General features: G+C 53.2%; 1 protein-coding gene across 8 annotated transcripts in view; it reads left to right on the forward strand.

Moving 5' to 3' along the window:
* Window positions 1-19308, forward strand: part of SAMD11 (sterile alpha motif domain containing 11) — a 219521-nt gene that overhangs the window by 184156 nt on the left and 16057 nt on the right. For all 8 annotated transcript variants that reach the window (XR_007353257.2, XM_075121114.1, XM_048824759.2 and 5 more), the window contains 4 exons: window positions 3042-3180; window positions 14691-14806; window positions 15431-15509; window positions 16203-16903. Coding sequence is in view for 7 of the 8 variants with exons in the window: in XM_075121114.1 (XP_074977215.1) it covers window positions 3042-3180; window positions 14691-14806; window positions 15431-15509; window positions 16203-16903 (1035 nt within the window). In the remaining variant the exon portion in view is untranslated. The remainder of the gene's footprint in view (window positions 1-3041; window positions 3181-14690; window positions 14807-15430; window positions 15510-16202; window positions 16904-19308) is intronic.

The following is a 19308-nucleotide window of genomic DNA, read 5'->3' on the forward strand; positions in this document are numbered from 1 at the left end:
CATTGTGTGTAGGCAGATGAGGAGAGGCAAGCCCAGCATGGGGGAAGGAGCCCAGCCTGGAGGCGGGGAATCTCCTGATGGTTAACTCTGTGGTGGGGTAGCACTCCAGAAAGAGTCTCTTACAACGCAGGTGGCTGTCTCATCTGTAACTAATCCACTTAGCGTTTTCATTGGTCGTCCTGGGCTGCTCTGGTCCCTCTGGTGGATAAATGCATCAAATAGAATAATTAGTAAAGTGTGGCACTTTCACAGCAATGCCCAGCTTGGAATGCTGTACAAACATCAGTTAATTACTGTGCTGTAATGATCTTGCCAGGGAGGAATTAATATCCCCATTTTACAGGTGGGGGAAACTGAGTCAGAGCAGCTCAGGGCTCGTCTATATGGTCAATGGAACCAAAGCGGTTGTAAGTCACACTGCTAGTTATTTCGATGCAAGTCTGTATATAGATGCTTATTTCAGAATCACTGTGCCCTACGACTATGGCTCTGATCCCGTCTAGCATTTGCTATGTTTCTGTGCAATAGGGCATTCAGATTCTGAAATAACAGTGCGCACATGCTGCCTTGCACTGAAGTAACTTGAGGTGTGAACTGCAGCCCCCTTAGCTATTCCTGTTTCGTTTCCTGTGTGGAGAAGCCTTCAGCGACTTGGCCTAAAGCGGGAGACTGCTCTCCGAGTTAGGTTTGAAAGATTCAGGCTCAGTGAGCTCAGCTTGGGAGCAGGAGCTCAGTGGGGAGGGGGGTGTTGCAGTGACCCCGGTTCCGCCTTACGTGAGGTGCCCCCCCCCTTAAAAATGAGTGAGAATCTCCAGCTGCAAATGATGAGTGAAGCAGGAGGGATGTGACTGGATGTGACCCCAAGGAGCTTAGATGGGGCTTAGCATAACCCCCTTCCCACTAAGTAGCCCCTAGTGCACAGCCCTGTGCTGTCCAGAAAGGCTGCAGGGGCGGCCAGCTCTACCCTCCCTGCTGTAGCGATTGACTGATTTACTGCCTGACTCATTCCCCACCTCCCTTGAAACCTTTCCATGGAATTCCCCGCGTGTGCCCCAAGGCTGAGCTGCAGAAGCCCTCCCAGCGGGGAGCGCGGCCCACGCACTAGCCCAACCAAGGCAGATGTTTTTCATAGTCTGTTTGCAAGTGCCAAACCGCCGCCTCCCTTCAAACCTCCCCTCCCACCCACCCCCCAAGCTCTGGGCACTCTTGAGGCTCCAGGTAGGTGAGGGGGAGAGTAAGTGTTGTGCGAGACTTAACAGGACAGCAGGGATATGCAGGCAGCATGGGCTGGGATATGAATTCTAGCCAGTCAGCACTGCTGCAGCGGCGGGGCGGAAAGCAGACCCCTGACTTACTGTTAACTCCATGGTTCTGTTGTTCACAGAGGTGCTGTGGGGGTCAGGGGAGAACAACATGATCTGGGCAAGAGGCTATGGGGAGGGTGGGGTGGAGCCTCTGGAGGCAAAACTTTTGCAACCCTGACCTGTCCTCTGTCCTCTTCTGTGTGTGCGCCATGCCTTTTATGTGGGAGGGGGAAGCTGTGTGTGACCCATCAATGGCTATTAGCCAAGATGCTCAGGGATTCAAGTTTGCAGCCTCCTGCTCTGGGTGTCCCTAAACCTTTGACGGCCAGGACTGGAGGACAGAGGCTGGATCACTCAGATTGCTGTGTGTTCATTCCCTCCAAAGCATCTGGCACTGGCCATTACTGGAAGACGGGATACTGGGCTAGATGGATAATTGGTCTGACCCAATATGTCTGTTCTTGTGTGTGTGGGGGGGGGGGGAGCGGGGTCAACTGTAGCTCTGAATAGTCCACCAGTTTGGGCCTATTAGGGCCGCTATGGGCTTTGCCAAACTGGCCAGTGTCGCTCTGTCCCTAACCTTTGCCATAGGAAGATTTCCCTCCCCCAGTTCAGTGACTCTTGCAACCAGTTCCCTTCCCCCAAGCTGTGGCCCTGGATCCCATGGGCTACTTCTCATGGGACTACAACAGTCTGTGTCCACGGAGCTGTGGAGTGTAGGGGCAGGGGCCCTGGGGGCATGCACTTAGAGTTAGGGAATGGGAGCCAGGTCTTGACATGCTGCACCCAGGTGGGTCTCTGCTGACCGGAGCTGCTTTAAACAGCCCTGGCACGCCCCCGGGGGCAGCTAAAGTAGCCATGTGGGGTCGAACCTAGCAGGGGAGCTTGGCTATGGGTCTGAACTCTGGGCCTCCCCCCCCCCCCCCCCCCGGCAGAGGGCAGGCATGGATGCTCGTAAACCCTGGGCCCTGCCTGTATTTGCATTGGGCCCCAAGTGGGGTGGCACTGGATGCCTCGCGGCTCCAGCCCCCTCGGCGGAGGGCTCGCCGCCCCCCAGCACCGGCCCAGCGCCTGCCCCCTCAGCCTGGAGCTGAAGGGACCAGCCCCAGCTGCCTGTGCTTTGCCTGCCCTGCGGGGCCGCGCTGGGGCAGCTGAGCGGGGCGCGGGGGGGTGCTGGAGGAGAGGCCCAGGAGCCCCGGCTGGGGCCTGCAGCCGGCCGAGGGGGGGCAGCGCGGGGCGGCCGCAGCGAGCCGGGGAGCCGGCAGCGCGGAGAGCGAGCGAGGGCTCAGGACGTGTCCGTCCCCCCCCACCCCGGGCCGGGCCGGGCCGGGCAGGAAGGCTCCGTCCCTCAACGCCCCCGGCCCGTGACACCATTTCCTCCCGCGCCCGCGGGCGCTGCCGCCAGCTCGCTCCGGGTGAGGAAAGCCCGGGCACGGGCGCGCCGCAAAGACCCCGACGCGGCTCCTCCCGCCGGCCGCCCCGGGCCCGGGCTTCCTCCCCCTCCCCGCCGAGCTCCCGCCGCACCTGCCCGCCCTGGAGCGGGGGCGAGTCCGCGCCGGGGAGCGGGCAGCCGGAGACGCGCCGCGCTCGCCGGGGAGGCTCGGCCGGCCGGGGCCGGCGCCGGCGCCGGAGCGGGCCCGGGGGGCGGGGGGTGGCGGCCGGCGGTGGGGCGGGTTTGAGGCTGAGCGGCCGCAGGCTCATGCGGGCTTGTCCCCCCCCCTCCTCCATCCTCCGCAGATCTGCTCCGAGCGCGGCAAGAGGCGGCGGCGCGGAACCCCGCGGCCATGGAGGCGCATCTCCCCGCGGCCAGCAACTCGTCCAGCCAGCGCCGGAAACAGGGGCTGCCCCAGCACCGCGACACGCACTTCCCCGAGAGGTACCGGCGGCGCGGCCGGGGGGCGGGGCCTACGGCGCCGCCCCGCCCCCTTCGCTTTGCTCCACCCCCGGGGCGGGGCTTGCCGAGCCACCTGGAGACGCTGGCAGGGGAGGGGGGCAGGTGGCTGGCCCTGGGGGGGGCACTGGAAAGGGTGGCTGGCCCCGCGGCCCGGCTGGCCCTGGGGGGCACTGGAAGGGGGGTGGCTGACTGGTGGCTGGCCCGCGGCCCGGCTGGCCATGGGGGGTTGGCCTGGGGACGGGTGGTGGGTACTGGATGATGTCTGGGCCCCGCAGCCCGTCTGGGGATTGGCTTGATGAGGCCCTTGGTTTTCAGTTTTAATTTTGCTTAAAGTTTCCTGGGAATTTATGGGTGTTTATTGCAAAAAAAAAAAAAAAATGTAAAAGAGGGGTGGAAGCTGTTGCAGAAAGTGAACTTTTCTGGGTAAATATGGGGGATGGGAGGACAGAAAAAAAGGAACAAATAGTGAAAGTGGGCGACGCCTCACACTGCGTCCTCCACCTCTTCCACTTCCAGGCCTGCTCCAGAAGGAGAGATGGCAACTGGGTTACCAAGCCGCCATCCCTATGGAGGGAGCCAGGTCTGGGGAATTCTGGCACTTCTCTTTTTAGGACTCAGATACTGATGTACACATCCTCACATGCCTGGGTGTGTGTAACTTCCACTACGTAGCCATACTTTAACAGACAGTCTCATGTTTATACTTAGACTAATTTATTATGAACAGAAACACATCTACCTAGTGTGATGTGTTGGATATTTTTTTAACATAATCAGCATATTCATATACTTGAAATTCTGTACATGTAAGTTCCAGGGAAGTTTGTTAAAAATTGAATAATAATATTATTATTATTTAATAGCTTTTGTAAAACTCAGGATTTTTTTTTTTTTTTTTTTGGCAAAAATCAGTAAAACCGGAAACAAAGGGACTTGTAGATTGATTAGGCATGTATGTGCCAGGTTGCGAGTCCGTGTGAGTGCGTGCATGATGTGTGTCGTGTGGTTGCGTTGATGGGTGTGTGTCTTTGAGAGGTAAGTGTGTGGAAAGGGGGGATATGTGCACGTGTGACTTTGTGCTTGCATGTTTCATACATGTGCAAGGGGGTCAGTGTATGTGCGGGTGTATGAGCTTGCATGCTGGTGTTTGCACGTTTCTAGGCATGGATGTGCTAGCTCATTACGCGCGTGTGTGTGTGTTTATGTGCTCTCGTTTGGCGTGTGGGAATGGGGCTGATATGCATGTGTGCACATGTGCATTTCAGATCCTGGTTTGTGAGTCTCAGGCTGTTGGTAACATTCTGTCTAAATCCTGCCTTGGAATCCAGGAGTTGACGGTATCGTGTAACCTGTCCTTTTGGCATAGAACATGCTAAACTGTTTAAATTAGAATTTTATAGCTGCCCCAGATAATAACAAAAGGGAACTGACACCCTGGGACAGACGCTGAGCGAGAGGGAATTTTTTTTTTTTTTTGAAGGACAAGACTTGGATGTGAGGCTTCTTTGCTCAGACAGTGCTGCTGGAAACTTGGTTTACCCAGATCATTTATCTCACTCTGTGTTATAAGATGTTCCCTCCACAATGAAGGAGTTCAGAGCGAAATTAAATTAAAGGCGTCTTTGTTTCTTGCATGGATAGAGGAGAAATGAAGAGGCAGGAGATTGGACTGGCTTCCACGGGGGCTGACACCCTCTGGGGGGCCTGGAAAGTCTGTGGAGGGCTTCACTCTAGGCTTTGCTAATGGTCTTTCTTGATTTCTTGTTGCGGGTGAGTGGGAAGGAAACTGCAAATAATGATAGGATTGCGTGTGTGGGGAAACTGGTTCTTTCAGCTCATATCCCTGGGGGAATCCTTTGCCCAGTGGCTCTCTGCGTGCAGGGACTGAGCGGTCCTGATAAACCTTTGTCCTACCAGCTGCACTTTGGCTAACCCATTCAGTACAATCCAATACAGTCGATGCGTGCTGTAGACAGACCTGTCAGGAATGCAGCGATAGGCGCGTTTCATTGCAGCCAGTTGGTAGGAAAACTTCTCTGACTACGTGTGGCCTGGAAGGCTGCCAGGCCAGCCGGAAAACTGGCTGAGGAAGCGCTTATGGAAGGGTGTGTGTGTGTGCGCACATTGGAAGGGCAACCTAAAAATGCATGTTAATAGGTATCAAGTCCAGGATTTACCTGGGACTGCCAGGCAGGTGGAGAGAAGATAATGAAGCCCAAGCCAGAGTGTGTTAAATCTTGTGTGGAGAAAGTGTAATCCAGCGGGATTGCAAGTTAGGGAATCTGTGTGCTTTTTGGCAATCATGGAGGGAGAGAGGTCTAGTAGATAGATCAGGGGACCAGGAGTCAAGACTCCTTCCTGGGTTCTACTCCCAGCTATGGAAAGGAGTGTGGACTAATGATTATATTGGAGACTGGGAGTGAGGACTCCCGGGTTCTATTCCTGGCTCTGACACTAACCTTTTCTGTGAACTTTGCCAAGTCACTTACCCTTTTTGTGCCTCGGTTTCCCCATCTGTAAGATGATGCCAATGCTCACTTGTAAAACAGAGTATGTTTAGTTACTGACTGAAGGTCTTGAAGGTCCTCAGGTGAAAGGTGCAAGTAGTTGAGAGTCTTATTGCATGGAGTAAGAATTTCTGGGCCCACCTGCAACCCACTAGTTATCGGCATGTTTGCACTGTAGATATTGAGACCACCACTTGTCTGAATTGATGGGTATAAAACTGAGGGGCTATATCCTTCCCTGGCCTATATACTCAGAAGCCTCGTTTACTTCAGTAGAATTGCCTAGTGAGTAAATCAGGGCAGTCCTTTATGCTGGATCTGTTTGCAGAGGCTGCCCCCAAGTGTCTGGGGCGGGTAGCTACCCGAGGAGCTTTGGGACGTTTTGTATTAAAAGTTTACACCGTGGGCCTAGCTGGACCTGGCCAGGTTTTCTATGCCCCTTTTCTTGTGTGCAAAGCACAGCTGACCCGACAGATTGATTGTATGCAGCCTTCTGGTCCTGTGAAGAGGGTGCAAGAAGGCTGTGTCTATGTGTGTTCTACCTGTTCCTTTGGCAAAGTTCTCAGGTGTGATAATCCTTTGTCAGCTGAGCTGACGGATAATTGCAGGGGTCCTGCTGGGAGGCAGGCAGCTTCAGCTATGCCCTGTGGTCAGGGCTTGTCAAGTCTGCTTCACATTGGTTCCCATGATCGTTATTTGTCCTTAGAGATCCTTAACCACTTGAGTGTTGCTTGGGGCCATCCTGCATCACGCTGCCCACACTCGTAATGGCTGTGTTTTGTGTTGCTTTATCATTGCATCGTGGAGGGCATTAGGAATGCCTGTAGAAGACAAGGCCACAAATTGCAGAGACAAAGCACGCGGAGGGTTAATCTCTCCTCCTCTCGCCCTCGCTGTTGGTCTTGGCCTCAGGTTTTGTATTTTTCTGCTGTGGTCTCTGTCAATAAGATAAATCAAAGTAGCCTTTGTGCTCCTTTAGCAGGAAGGGTGTGGAAAGTCTAAAAGGCAGCTGGCTCAGGTAGGCAGTGGAGGAGGAGGTGGAGGAAAAGGTGGTGGAAGGAGCTGGCTCACACAGAGAAAACTGCAGGTGGATTGATGGTGTCTCTTTTCCTGGGTGCAGAGGGAATAATGCATGATGCGAGGGGATGTGAGCTGCTTGGCGTGGTGTTAAAATTCCATTTCAGCTTCCTGTTGGGAGCTTTGTGGGGATCAGGTCAGTTCACAAATATAGTGGCTTTGCTGGCGAGAAGAATTAGCCACTCAAGAATTCATCTATTAGTTATGGCAAGGGGGAAAAACCCAGCAACCCAGGTTTATTTATCAAGGTGGCACCACGTTTTTTGCAGAGGACCAATATTGAGACCTTTGCATCCAGTTGGGAAAGGTATATATTTGTAATTGTCAGGAGTGAAGAGGGTTGCGAAACGATTACTATGAGCTGATGAATGCTCAGGAAGATGGGTGGGGCTTGGTTTTTGTCCAAGCTAGAGAGTTTGGAATCTAGATCCAGACTTTTCCAAGCTCCTGGGTGTTTGGTTTCAGGGCTTTGGTTCAGCTCATTCTAGAGATTCATAGCTGTTAATTACAGATCTAGATTCAGACCCAGAAGTAAAGGCTGCCCAGATCTCGGAGGTTTGTTTGTGAAGATGGGGTCTCTTATTGTGAAGATTGGTTAGTTGAATGTTACTAAAGGGCTTGGAAAAGTTTGGCTCTAGATTCCAAACTCTCTAGCTTATACACCCGCCCCCACCTTCATGATGCTGTGCCCCATGTGAAATGGGATGGAAACCATCCTCTCTAGAGATGAGGGATTGTTTTTGGCTCTGTTTTGTACCCACTGAGTTTCTTGGGGGCTTGCTTGTTTTTGTTGGAGAGACATTTGGCTTCCCAGTTTCCTACACAGGGTGCTAGGCCCTCTGGTTTATCCTGTGGCACCTACCACTAGTCGCTATCTACATCCTTGTTTGAACAGAAGCTTCTTCATCAGACCAGGCTCTGCATATGTGTGTGCAATAAATGACCCATTAGGTTCCAAGCAGAGCCCGCCAAACCTCAAATCTGAACCAGTCTTCAGAGGTGAAAGGCTAGTGCTTTCATCTGCTGCTCTGTCTATCCCCATTGGGCTTAGTGTTCTTTTCCATCCACCTCCACCTTCTCCCTTCAGGGGTGGTCTCAGGAATTTGGCCCGGCTACGTGATCGGGGAGGTTAGCATTCCCCTCTCTTCTGGAAAAATGTTTATACCCTGCATCTGAAGTGCATTGCACAGGTGATCAAAAGAAGGCTGGTCGATCTATGAACCATCTCTGCAGATGGATGAAACCAAGCGGTTTATGTGACACTTCAGATGCGTGTGTGTGTTTTGTGCTTGTGTGGAGCTGTCCTTTGTTCAGTGGCTGTTAACACTGCACGGCATCAGAGACTTGTGGGGCATAATTCATTCTGGGGTTCCATTTATCATTTCCCAGGGAGCACATAAAATAATGGCGGGTGGAAGGTGGGGGGGAGCTGAGTTAATAAAGAATAGAGAAAAACCCCAGGTGCTGGGAAACGTGCCATGTACAGTTCGAAGGGGGAAGGCTGAAAATCAGAGCACCCATTGGTAGCTCCTTGAATCCCAGTGGCGGTCCGGCTGGTCTTTGGTTAGCAGGTAGCTGTCAAACGCTGGGGACAAACTCTGAAGTCCTTCCTCAGGCAAAACTGTCCTCAAAGGCAATGGAAGTTTTTCCTTAAAAACTTAGGGAGGATTTCAGGATGTGCCTCTTTCCCAATGCTGCTGCTACTGCTGACTTTAACTCTGGGCCAGGCCTGGCACCCCTCAGCTCCTGCATTCCCCCCTTCCTTCTCTTGATCTTGAAGGGCTTCCTTTTCTCATCTGTGTACCTGGGCCCTCTGTCGGGCTTTTTTGCACTCTAGCTCTCTTCTTTGCATGCCTCACCCCATTCCAATCCCTCCCAAGACTCAACCCCAGTGAACTCAGCATTCATCGCTTTCTGGCCTGGTCTACATCTGAGATTTACCCCCAAATTCAAACCAGTTTTCAAGCTGTCTGGGGCCATAGCCCAGACCAGGATCCAGGCGGCCTGGACTGGTTTGACTGAAATGATTTTAAAACCGGTTAGAATTTTCCCCAGCCCCTCCTTGTCTAAAGCCATTTCTATCATTCCATCATGTGGTACATGTCGTCTAGCTGGTGCATGTCTCCTTGTACCTGGAGACCCCAAACATGTTCTTCAAAAAACCCTTTTGGTTTATTTAGTTTCCCTCCCTGGTGGGGCAGGAGTCTGTGGACGGGTTTTAAAACTGCCTGCTGCAAACCAGCCAAGAGCTGTGTGCCAATTGCCCATTACCTCAGGTTTAAAGTGTCTCTTCCTATCAGAAGCAAAGCAGAATAAAGTGGCGCTCTCGTGCATTTTTCCCCCCTCCCTCCTACCCTCTCTAAATTTATTTCCATGCCTTGCCGCTTTCAATCTGTGTTTCCTGACCCTCTCAGTTCACCAGTCTCAGCTCCTGTAAGCCTGCAGCTCTGGATTTGGGAGGACGAGATGGGGTTAATATGGAATGCTTGGTTTTAACAGTATAATGTGTAACCCCATAATGACTTTAAATATTGATTATTTGAAGGCCATTAGCGCTTATTGTTAAAGAAAAGTCAATACTTTTTAAGCCTTGTGAACCATTTGTCTCCTGTTAAAGGACATATCAAATTTAGCAGCATGCAGTGCAAATCCCCTAATACCCTACACACAAGCCTCCAGCTGGCATCTATGATTTTTTTTTTTTAAAAGAGGAGGAAGATGCTGTAACAATGCATGCAGAAGTGCTCTCTGTAAAACAAGGACGGGGCTTAACAAACGTAATTGGCAAGGGCTAGGTTCAGGTTCTCAGGGGACAGGGCTGTTACTCAGTGGTTTCTCAGTCCTTACTCTAGTGGGACTATTACCTGAGTAAAGGCTGAGGTGTAACTGAACAGGGATCTCAGGATTTGGCCCAAGGCTTTTATTTTCAATGTATGTGTTTCAATGGGAGCTCTGTATGCAAGGTGGCCTTGCTTATTGGCTTGGCTATGGATTCTTTCACCCCTGAGTCACTGATTCAGTATAATTCACTACTATCTGGCCTGTTTAGACATAAGTGGTGGGTCTCCCTCTAGGAGGTCTCCATATCCCCAAATCTGCCAGTACAATTGGTGTTAATTAGCACGCTTGCTGCCCTTCTTAGCTAGTCATCTCTCACTCTTGCAAGTGGTCCTTCGGGGTCAGGACTGGGGCCCAGGGCACATGGGAGGTTGCGGTGCCACGCCGTAGTTCGTGAGTACAGAGAGGATTGGGTTAGGGTAAGGGAGGGTTCAGAATGGTACTCCTCAAGAGCACAGCGTTCACTGCGGTGAGGTGTCACACTTCCTGACTTGCTTTGTGCCGAGGGCCCCATTAAGAAATGAGGACAGCAATTCACTGGCGGGGATGTTTCTTGGGCACCGTCTCCCAGTAGATGTGTGACGTCCTTCCTGGTATTTCCAGTTCGTTAAGGAGATACTAAACGGTGATCTCGCTACGGGGGCTCTGCTCCCCGATCATATGCATCGCACGTGTGATCCGTGGAACTGCACCAGGATGGACGCTACCGTCCTGATTACTCCAGCTGCAGAAGCTTGTTTTGCAGCATTAGATATTGTGAAGGTGATGGGGGGTATGTGCACCATACTGCCCTGCCCCTTAGCCCAGTTTTGCAGACTAAGTGAGCTATGGGCACGTAGGTATGTGACTCCAGTTCACCTTTGGCTCAGGGGTGGATGACAGCTGATGCGTAGAGCTGTGGCAAAGGAGAAGGGCTGTGATGATTCAGGCCAGGTCTGTCCAGGAAGTCTGGAACCTCTGACTTCCCAGCTCTGATTTCAGAGTAGCAAAACTGGTTGCATAGCGGTACTAATAATGGGAGCGCCGATTGGGTCACAGTTCTTTCTCTCTGACCTCGCCGTGCTCCTCCTTCCCCTCTGTGGGTGTGGCTTTCAGCCCACTGCCTAGCCCTAGCCCTTACTTACGGCCACAGACTCGAAAAACTCTGCAGAGTTCTGTTTACATTGCAAATGCTGCTATTGTCTGGCCACCTCGTCTGACAGGACTAAAGCACTGTTTTGTGGCGTAGACAGGGCTCGGCCCTGTTTTTAAAATCTTTGGGCTTCTTCCCTGACTCAGATGCGTTTGTAGCATAGACAGGACCTGCCTCTCTAGCTGGAAGAACCCCCCAAAGCTTACCCCACAGAGCCCTCTACAGCCTCTCCTTTAACAGTTCCCTGTAACTCCTGTGGCCTGGCATGCCTTGTAAGTTCAGATAGCAGCACCCTCAGGTACCGCAGGAACAGCTCCTCCCTCCTTCCCCAGGATTATTTCTTACCTCCATACCTCACACTGGCCAGCCCACGGTCGCAGGCGATCAGCGTGCCTGTCAAGGAAAGGAAGTGTGCCTGTTGCATGGCTTCTGGAACTGAGTGCATGATACAGAATGGGAACGAACGGAAAACAGCTGAGGGCAGGCGAAGGCCTCCGAGATCGAAGCTCAGCCCTGTAACGTGACATTGTGCTGCTGCGGAAGTGAGGGGCCTTTCATTTTGTAGTGCACAGCCCTGATCCCCACGGAGCCCTTCTTCATCCCTCTCGCATAGTGTCTCTTGCCAGCTAAAAGCAGGCGCCCCACGGCTCCCTTTGTTTCTAACCTTTCCTTGCGAGCGCTTTGTGCAGCCTGCACCTGGGGCTTATGCGGGGTGCCGGAGCCTAGTCAGACTCCCCTCTCCTGTGTTTATAAAAGGCAGGGAGGCCGCGCAATAGTTAAAAGCTACTTGATTTCCCAAATTGCTTCTTATAAAACGAACAGCACGTCTGCCAGGCTCGTCTCCCCATGATTACGGCTAATTACGATCGAACCAACACCTCCTAGCCCCCGTCATGCCGCTTTAATTGTCCGTTATTCATCTGCAGGCTGTCCGGGGTGGCAAAGCACTTGGCAGCCCAGCGACCGAGGCCTCAGCTAATTGTGAGGCCTCAGGGATTAGGGCAGGTGATTACACACTTCATGGTGTAATTACATAAGCATCGCTTGGCTGCTGCCCCGGCACTGAGCCGAAGGTCACGCGCTGCGTTACCTGAGATTAATTGGAGCTGCCACTGAAGCGCGAGGCGCTGGCGGAGCGGTTATACGATTAGCATTAACATTTCAACAGCGACGGATCGATCTGTGGCTCTCCTCCAGACACAGCGAGCTGTGCAATTAGTTTAGAGGAGAGCGGGGGGTGGGGGGAGAGAAAGGAGAGACAGACAGAAAAGGAGGGGCGGGGAAGGGCAGGAGACAGATAGACAAAAAGAGTGAGGGGAGAAAAGGAAGAGACAGGCGGGGAGGCAAAGACAGATGGGAATGGGTGGAGGCAGGGAGAGGGACGTCTGATTCAGGGAAATATTTCAATCCATCCCGTTTTGGATCTGCGTGCGTGTCCCAGCATTGGTGCTGGCTGATGGAGGGATGGAGCCATTTCAGGGAGATCTAGGGAGAGGAGAAGGAGACACTCCGCCCCCCTTCCCCTGCTGTTGGAACAGGTTTTGGAAATCTGGCGAAGCACAAAAAATGGCCATCGGCTGTAGCTGTATAACCAGAGTGATAACTCATCCCCAGCAGTGCTGGGGCAGGGAAACCCCCCTCAACACACACACACGTATCCCGCCCCTTCGGTTCAAATGCTTTGTGTGGGTGCTTGTGCATTGCACTGTCACACGCGCTCGTCACACTCCCCACCCCCGTCCCCTCCTGAAGTCGTTTTTGCGGGAAGATGTTGTAAAATGAAAATAAACAGCACAGTGCCTGGCTTTGCCTTTCGATGCCCCGGTGAAGGTAATAATGTTCTAAGTGGCCATCAAAGGGAATTAAGAGACGCGCAGCCGGAAACCAGAGATTTGCTTGCAGGCTTCCCAGGCAGATTTGACTAATGGAAGAGACCTTGGCTCCTATTTGCTTCCTGTGGGCTTTACCTGGCCTGCTCTCTGGTTGTGTCTCCTCCCCCTACCTTCCACTTCAGTTACTATTAGCTAGAGTCGGGCTAAGGCCAGTGTGCTGTATTGTCATCCTGCATCACATTGAGGCATGGGACCCCACCCTGGCTCTGCCGAGGCACCTCTCCGCTCACCCGCAGCGCCCCCTACCATGCCAGCCCTCTCTCCGGCTCTGCCAACCCACTTCATCACTCACCTGCAGCACTCTCCTCTAAACCAGAGCTCTGCCAATGCACCTCGCCTCCGACCTGCAGCAGCCCCTTGTCTCCAGAGAAGAGGCTGCCAGTCGTACCGTGCAGGGCAGGGGTTGGATAACCGTTAGGGTCCTCACTGAGACCCCCACCCCCAAAAGTATAAAATATCTTTTCACTTGTAACGTAGTCCAGTTTTAACCGAGGTTTGCTGAGGTGAAAGACGAGTGCTTACACGGTGCTGTCCTGTGCACCCCTTGCCCAGCCAACTCCCAGCGTATGTCGCGGTAGAGCCAAATCTCTTGGAGCGGGAAGCTGGGAAGCAGGTGGGATCTGTTTCATTCCCCTGCGTACAGATTTGTATTGTCTGCTCCTCTTTTATCCCCTTCGTTTTTTTCTTTATCAAGTTTTGCAAATAAGAACGAAATTCAACCAAAAACCTGCCAGCACGGATAGCCTCCAGAGTCTCCATTCGCGCCGCGGGTCAGTTCTGGGAACGAGTGAGATAGCAGCGGGTATGTGGGTAACAAAGGAGCCAATGCCAGGAGCCGCTGTGTCCACCTCCTCCCCACCTTTGACACCTGGATACTGTGAGCTCCCCCACCAAACTTCCGTTCACATCAGGGCCTGTGAGACCCTGAGTGTCTGCGCTTGGCTCCGTATGGGTGCTGGCCCCATGAGCATCAATGACACTCAGCTCAGCGGGGACAGAGGGCTCACGTCCCCTGTGAGATTGGGGCGGATGGTGCTGGTGGCTGCTCAGTGGGAAAGGAATGGGCAACTTCTGGCCTGACCCTCCTCTGCTCTGCTTTGTTTTAATTCATCAAATGTTGTGTTTTCTTCACTCTGTGGCCATCACAAAGCAGCAGCCTCTGTGGGGCCGGAACAGCTGGCTGGGAAACCCATGGTCAATGGGAATATCGGAAGCTTTTGGAGGAGCAGGGCAGGAGAGGGAATGGCAGAGCCAACTGTCTGTCAGAGTGCAGCATTTGCACACCCACGTGCTGGTGTGAGCACCCGGGTCCAGCCAGCAGGAGTCTCACGGCGAACTCCTTTGTCTCAAGGCAAGCAGAGTTTTTGAGCCATCTGTGTAGCATCCTGGAGAGCATTCCCTCTTGGTCACTCACACAGCAAGTGTGGGCCTGCTGCTCGGCTGCATCTATCTCTAGGGGGATCTATCTCTGATCGCTCTCTCTCTGCCCTTAACTCGGGCACAGCTCCCGTTGGCTTCAGGGAGAGTTTTGGCTACAGCCCATTCTGTAATGTAATGTCCTTGGGGCTTTTACAAACCAGTAAGACACAGCTTCTGTCCCAAAGACCTTATAGCCCAGCTCAGGCACGTACAAACAAGGGAAAGAGGTGCAATTATTGTGTGTGTGTGTGTGTGTGTGTGTGAGAGAGAGAGAGAGAACAGACCTAAAGAGAGGGACCACTGTGCATGAGACAGCAGGCGCATTTATGGGGTGGCATGCTGTTGAGCAATGAGGAGTCAGGTTCTAATGGTGGCAGTTTGCTGGCAGACCAGCCTGTATCAGTCTCACTTAGAAAGTGGCTGAGCTAGAGGCTGTCCTTTAACATGCAGGTGTCTTTGTACAGGTGTGCCCCAGCTGTGCTTGAGGAGGGGTGTGTGCGTGTGTGTGTATGTCAGAGAACATACAGCCCAGCATGCAAGCGCGCCCGCTGAGCTAAGCTCACACTTGGATTGCTGCGATCAGCACCGAGCAGTGCTAAATCTCTACATCTCTTCCATTTTCTTTAGGGACATGTCCCACCCACCGCCTCTGCTGTCACCCCAGAATGCCCCCCACATTGCGCTAGGGCCTCACTTGAGACCTCCCTTCCTGGGGGTGCCTTCAGCTTTGTGCCAGACGCCAGGTGAGTGTGCGGGTGACGGTCCACGCGGTGGGTGGGAGGAGAGGGCTGTGTTGTAGCTCGTTGCCACAGCCCTGCCTTGGGAGCATCCCCAGTGGATGCAGTGGTGGGTGCTTTGCCCTCTCCCATGGCTTCCGAATGCACCTCATGTGGCCATTCAGCTGCTCCGGCCCGTATAGAAGGGAGCAGGCGATGCCATCTCCCTGGTCCCTTTGGTGTGTCTAGCCCCACAGCAGTGCTAGCAGAGAGCAAGACCTGCCTAACAGGGGGACGGGACAGGCTCCTTGCACCCCCTGTGCAGTAGGCAGCCGCAGCCTGGTGCAGAGAATGGGGGATATGTGCCTATTGCATTGTGCAGCCTGAATGAGGCAGAACAGCAGAAATGGAATCAGCTACGAAGTCACCCTGTGGGAGCGTTACAGGAAACCTTTTGGCATAGCTAGGGTCTTGTGAGCCGCAGGAAATCACATCTGTGTTGCTCACTGGGATTGCAGCAAGGACAGTTCCCCCATCGTGGAGAGGGATCTCTCAGAGGGAGCAGTTCTGTGGCCCTTCACTGCACAGCTGGCCCCACAGAGAGTGAGTGCTGTGTAACCCTGCATCTGTCATGCTTTCCCCTGCCCACAGGTTACGGGTTTCTGCAGCCGGCACAAGCAGAGATGTTTGCACGGCAGCAGGAGATGCTGCGGAAACAGAATCTTGCCAGGTATGGAGCGCTGCCCCAGAGGAGCTCCCTGCATCTGAGCCTGCCTGTGCTTCGGGCTAGATTTCCATCCCCTTTTGGCCTTCTTCCTCACTGCAGCCAGAATAGGGTGTGACCTTGGTGCTATATGGGCAGCCCGGGGGAAGGAAGCCCTCCCTCTCCAGGACAACAGCATAGGCAGCAAGAGTGCGAGCTTTCCCCCCGCAGGCAGAGGGCCTAGTTCGGCCCTCACGCCCATCCAGTGCTTGGTGTCTCCGCTGAGACTACCATTGTGCAGGTGGTTTTTCTGATTGGAACCCCTTGGATGCAACCTGAGACTGCCAGACTCATGACACTCAGGCATCTAAGGAGTGAGAAGGTGAGAGTTTGTGGTGATGCCTGCTGGGTTTGAACCCGTGACGTAGAGGTGAAAGGCTCTGTATCCCATTACCAGCACCTCCCAAGCAGCCAGCCCTGCTCCTAGGAACTTGACAATGAGCCCGGTTCGCAAAGGGGAGGGTGGAATCCGGACTCCCTGCCTTCAATTGTGCAGCAGAAATAGTGCAATGTCAGAGGGAGATTAACTGAAACAATACAAGGGTGTGAAAACCACCGGCACACCAAACTCGGCCTTAGACCCTTGAGCTCCGAAGCTGCAGCTGCTAGTGAATGAGGAGTTGACCTTCAAACCCAACTCATTTTTCTCTCCCTGTTCAGGCTTGAGATGTCGGCCGAGATCATCCGCCAGAAGGAGCTGGAGAATCTCCATCGGCAGAGGCTACTGGCCGGCGACCCGCTGAGCCTGCACCCGGGCTTGCCCCAGGACCACCCGGCCTTGCGGAACATGCACGACATCCCTGAGGGGCACCCTCTGCGGGACGAGCTCTCGCGGAGGAACGCCATGCTCGTGCTCCGGCACAACAACACGCCGCTGCTCTCGCTGAACCACGGGGTGCCCAGCACCACCCCGCCCAAGGAGCAGGGCCGGAGGGGGAGCCGGAAATCAGTGCACCACCGGGCTGAGCCTCCAGGCCTGCACGAGGCCAAGGAGCTTGCCGAGCCCCGGGCGCGGGATGGCGTGCCCGACTGCAACGATGAGGAGATGAAAGACTCGGAGAGCGATGCTGAAGTGAGCGACGAGAAGCCGGAGAGCCTGAAAGCTGAGAGCAGCAGCTCAGCCAGTGAACTCAAAGAGTGCAAAGAGACAGGCAAGGTCTACGAGGGGGCCAAGGAGCTGAGTGAAGTGGCTTCCGGCCAGAATGCCCCCTGCAGCTCCTCAAGCACTGAGTCACCCAGCCACCTGCTTGGCCAAGGCATCAATAAAAATGAGGTGAAATACCTCCCTCCGGCCTCCATCCCACCACCTCAGCCGCTGCCCTTTGGATTCCCTTATACGATGAGCCCCTATTTCCACGCAGGTAGGTGAGAGCCTCATAGCTATGGGGGGAACCGGCATGGGAGGGGGTCTTGGCAGAGTATCGGTTTTACAGGATGTGAAGAATGGGCATGCTAGTCTATTCACGGTGCATCCGTCTCTGTGGGGTTTGAGCATCTACAGTTAAAACAAAAAAAATTAATGTCAGGGGCCCGGCTTGAAACAATAGAACTCAGAGGTTGTAAAGAGACCACTAATTAACCCAGAGATCGTACCAGGCTGGGGTGAGCTACAAACCCGTGAGAAGGGAAAAGGGCAAATACTAGACCAAGGTAAAAGTGGACCTCGGATGGTGCAGCAGTTAGGAAGAACATAAGAACGGCCAGACTGGGTCAGATCAAAGGTCCATCTAGCCCAGTATCCTGTCTTCCGACAGTGGTCAGTGCCAGGTGCCCCAGAGGGAATGAACAGAGCAGGTAATCATAGAGTGATCCATCCCCTGTTGCCCATTCCCAGCTTCTGGCAAACAGAGGCTAGGGACACCATCCCTGCCCATCCTGGCTAAGAGCCATTGATGGACCTTTCCTCCATGAACGTATCTAGTTCTTTTTTGAACCCTGTTATAGTCTTGGCCTTCACAACCTCCTCTGGCAAGGAGTTCCACAGGCTGACTTTGCATTGTATGAAGAAATACTTCCTTTTGTTTGTTTTAAGCCTGCTGCCTATTCATTTCATTTGGTGACCCCTAGTTCTTGTGTTATGAGGAGTAAATAACACTTCCTTAATTACTTTCTCCACACCAGTCATGATTTTATAGACCTCTATCATATCCCCCCTTAGTCGTCTCTTTTCCAAGCTGAAAAGTCCTAGTCTTATTAATCTCTCCTCATACGGAAGTGGTTCCATACCCCTAATCGTTTTTGTTTCCCTTTTCTGAACCTTTTCCAATTCCAGTGTAGCTGAGATTCAAAGTGGGAGACCATAAATGTGACTGAAGGAGAATTCTTGCCCCCTTGGGTATGTAAGTGTGCATGGTTGGAAGCTGTGGGCTGAGCAGTTGATGCTGAGGCGTTTGACTGGGTATTGGCAAAGCTAATGATACGGTGATAGAAAAATGCCATGCTGTTGGGCTGTATGGAGAAGCATGACGTCCTCACAGAGTAGAGGGGATAGTCTACGCGGAGTTGGCTGGACCTTATTTGGAAGCCTCGGTTCAAGGCAGACATTGATAAATTGGAGAGGGCTTCAGGGCAGGGCAGCAAAGATGATTAAGGGCTTGGAGGGATTGACCTGCGAGGGAAAAGGCTAGAAGAATTAAATATGTATAGCTGGGCTAAAAGATAACCAGGCTTGTGGAGAGGTGGGATCCAGGAGCCACCTCTCAGTATTTGAAGGAGGTGCAAGGATTGTCTGGGGTACTGTAGGAGACATGCCCAAATGTAACAGGACAGAGATGAGCAAGGGAAAGCTTTTTAGGGTGAACAGGTGAAAAATAGACCCATGGGACAATCTCCCAAAGCCCATCGCTCGAGGTACAGTTCAACATACTGCTCAGGAATGTACTGGAGGAAGCAGTCCTCTCTGGCAGCTGGTTTGGGGCAGCCTGGAGTATCTGCTAGGTCTTCGTCGTCTCTACATTCCCTGTATTTCCATAGTTTGATGAGAGGGAAATATAGAATTAAGGCTGCAGCTCCCTCCGTCCCATTGTGCCTGGGGCATCTCCGAATGCCAGGCAGCATTACCTCTTGCATATGGATCCATACCTTTTGGACAGAGATTCAGGAGCTCCCCAAAACAGTGATTCCACCTCCTTGGCCAGCCTCTTGCCCTCGAAAGTCATATGTTGTCACCTGATTGTGTTCCCATGGCAACCACCTGTATACCTCAGAGATATCTCTGATGTGTTGTTAACTTTAAGCTTCAGCGAGGAAACTCAACAGAGCTGGGGCTGTGGATTTACCCCAGCTCTCTGCAGATAGGCAGGAGCATGTCAGGACAAAGCGGAATGGTATGCATGTAGAGATGGGTGTATTGATACTTAGGTCATCATCCCACCAAGAGGCATCAGAGTGGGTGACTCTCCTCCCCACCCCCACCCCAGCTATACGTCCTCCATCAGGAACATCAGCTTTGTCCACAGCAAGAAACCGCAGCTCTTCTGTGGTTATCATGTGCCCGGCTGACCCCTGTTCCGGCAGAGAGGGGGATGGGTTTGGTGAACCCTTGCCCCCGCGACCTTCCGATGCCTTTCCAAAGGAGAGGGGCCGGTTGTTTGGAATCCAACCGGTCTCCCCCCCTGCAAGGTTTAACGGGGTCATGCACGTGTGATAGAGCTGGTCACTGAGGTGACTGCCAGCCCGCGGGAAAGCACGTTCTCTCTGTCCCGTGTACGGCTCTTAAAATGGGCTCTGCATCCTGCAGCATGTGGAGGGAGGGGCCCACCACCGA

The sequence above is a fragment of the Caretta caretta genome, chromosome 18 (assembly GCF_965140235.1).
Source record: "Caretta caretta isolate rCarCar2 chromosome 18, rCarCar1.hap1, whole genome shotgun sequence".
NCBI lineage: Eukaryota > Metazoa > Chordata > Testudines > Cheloniidae > Caretta > Caretta caretta.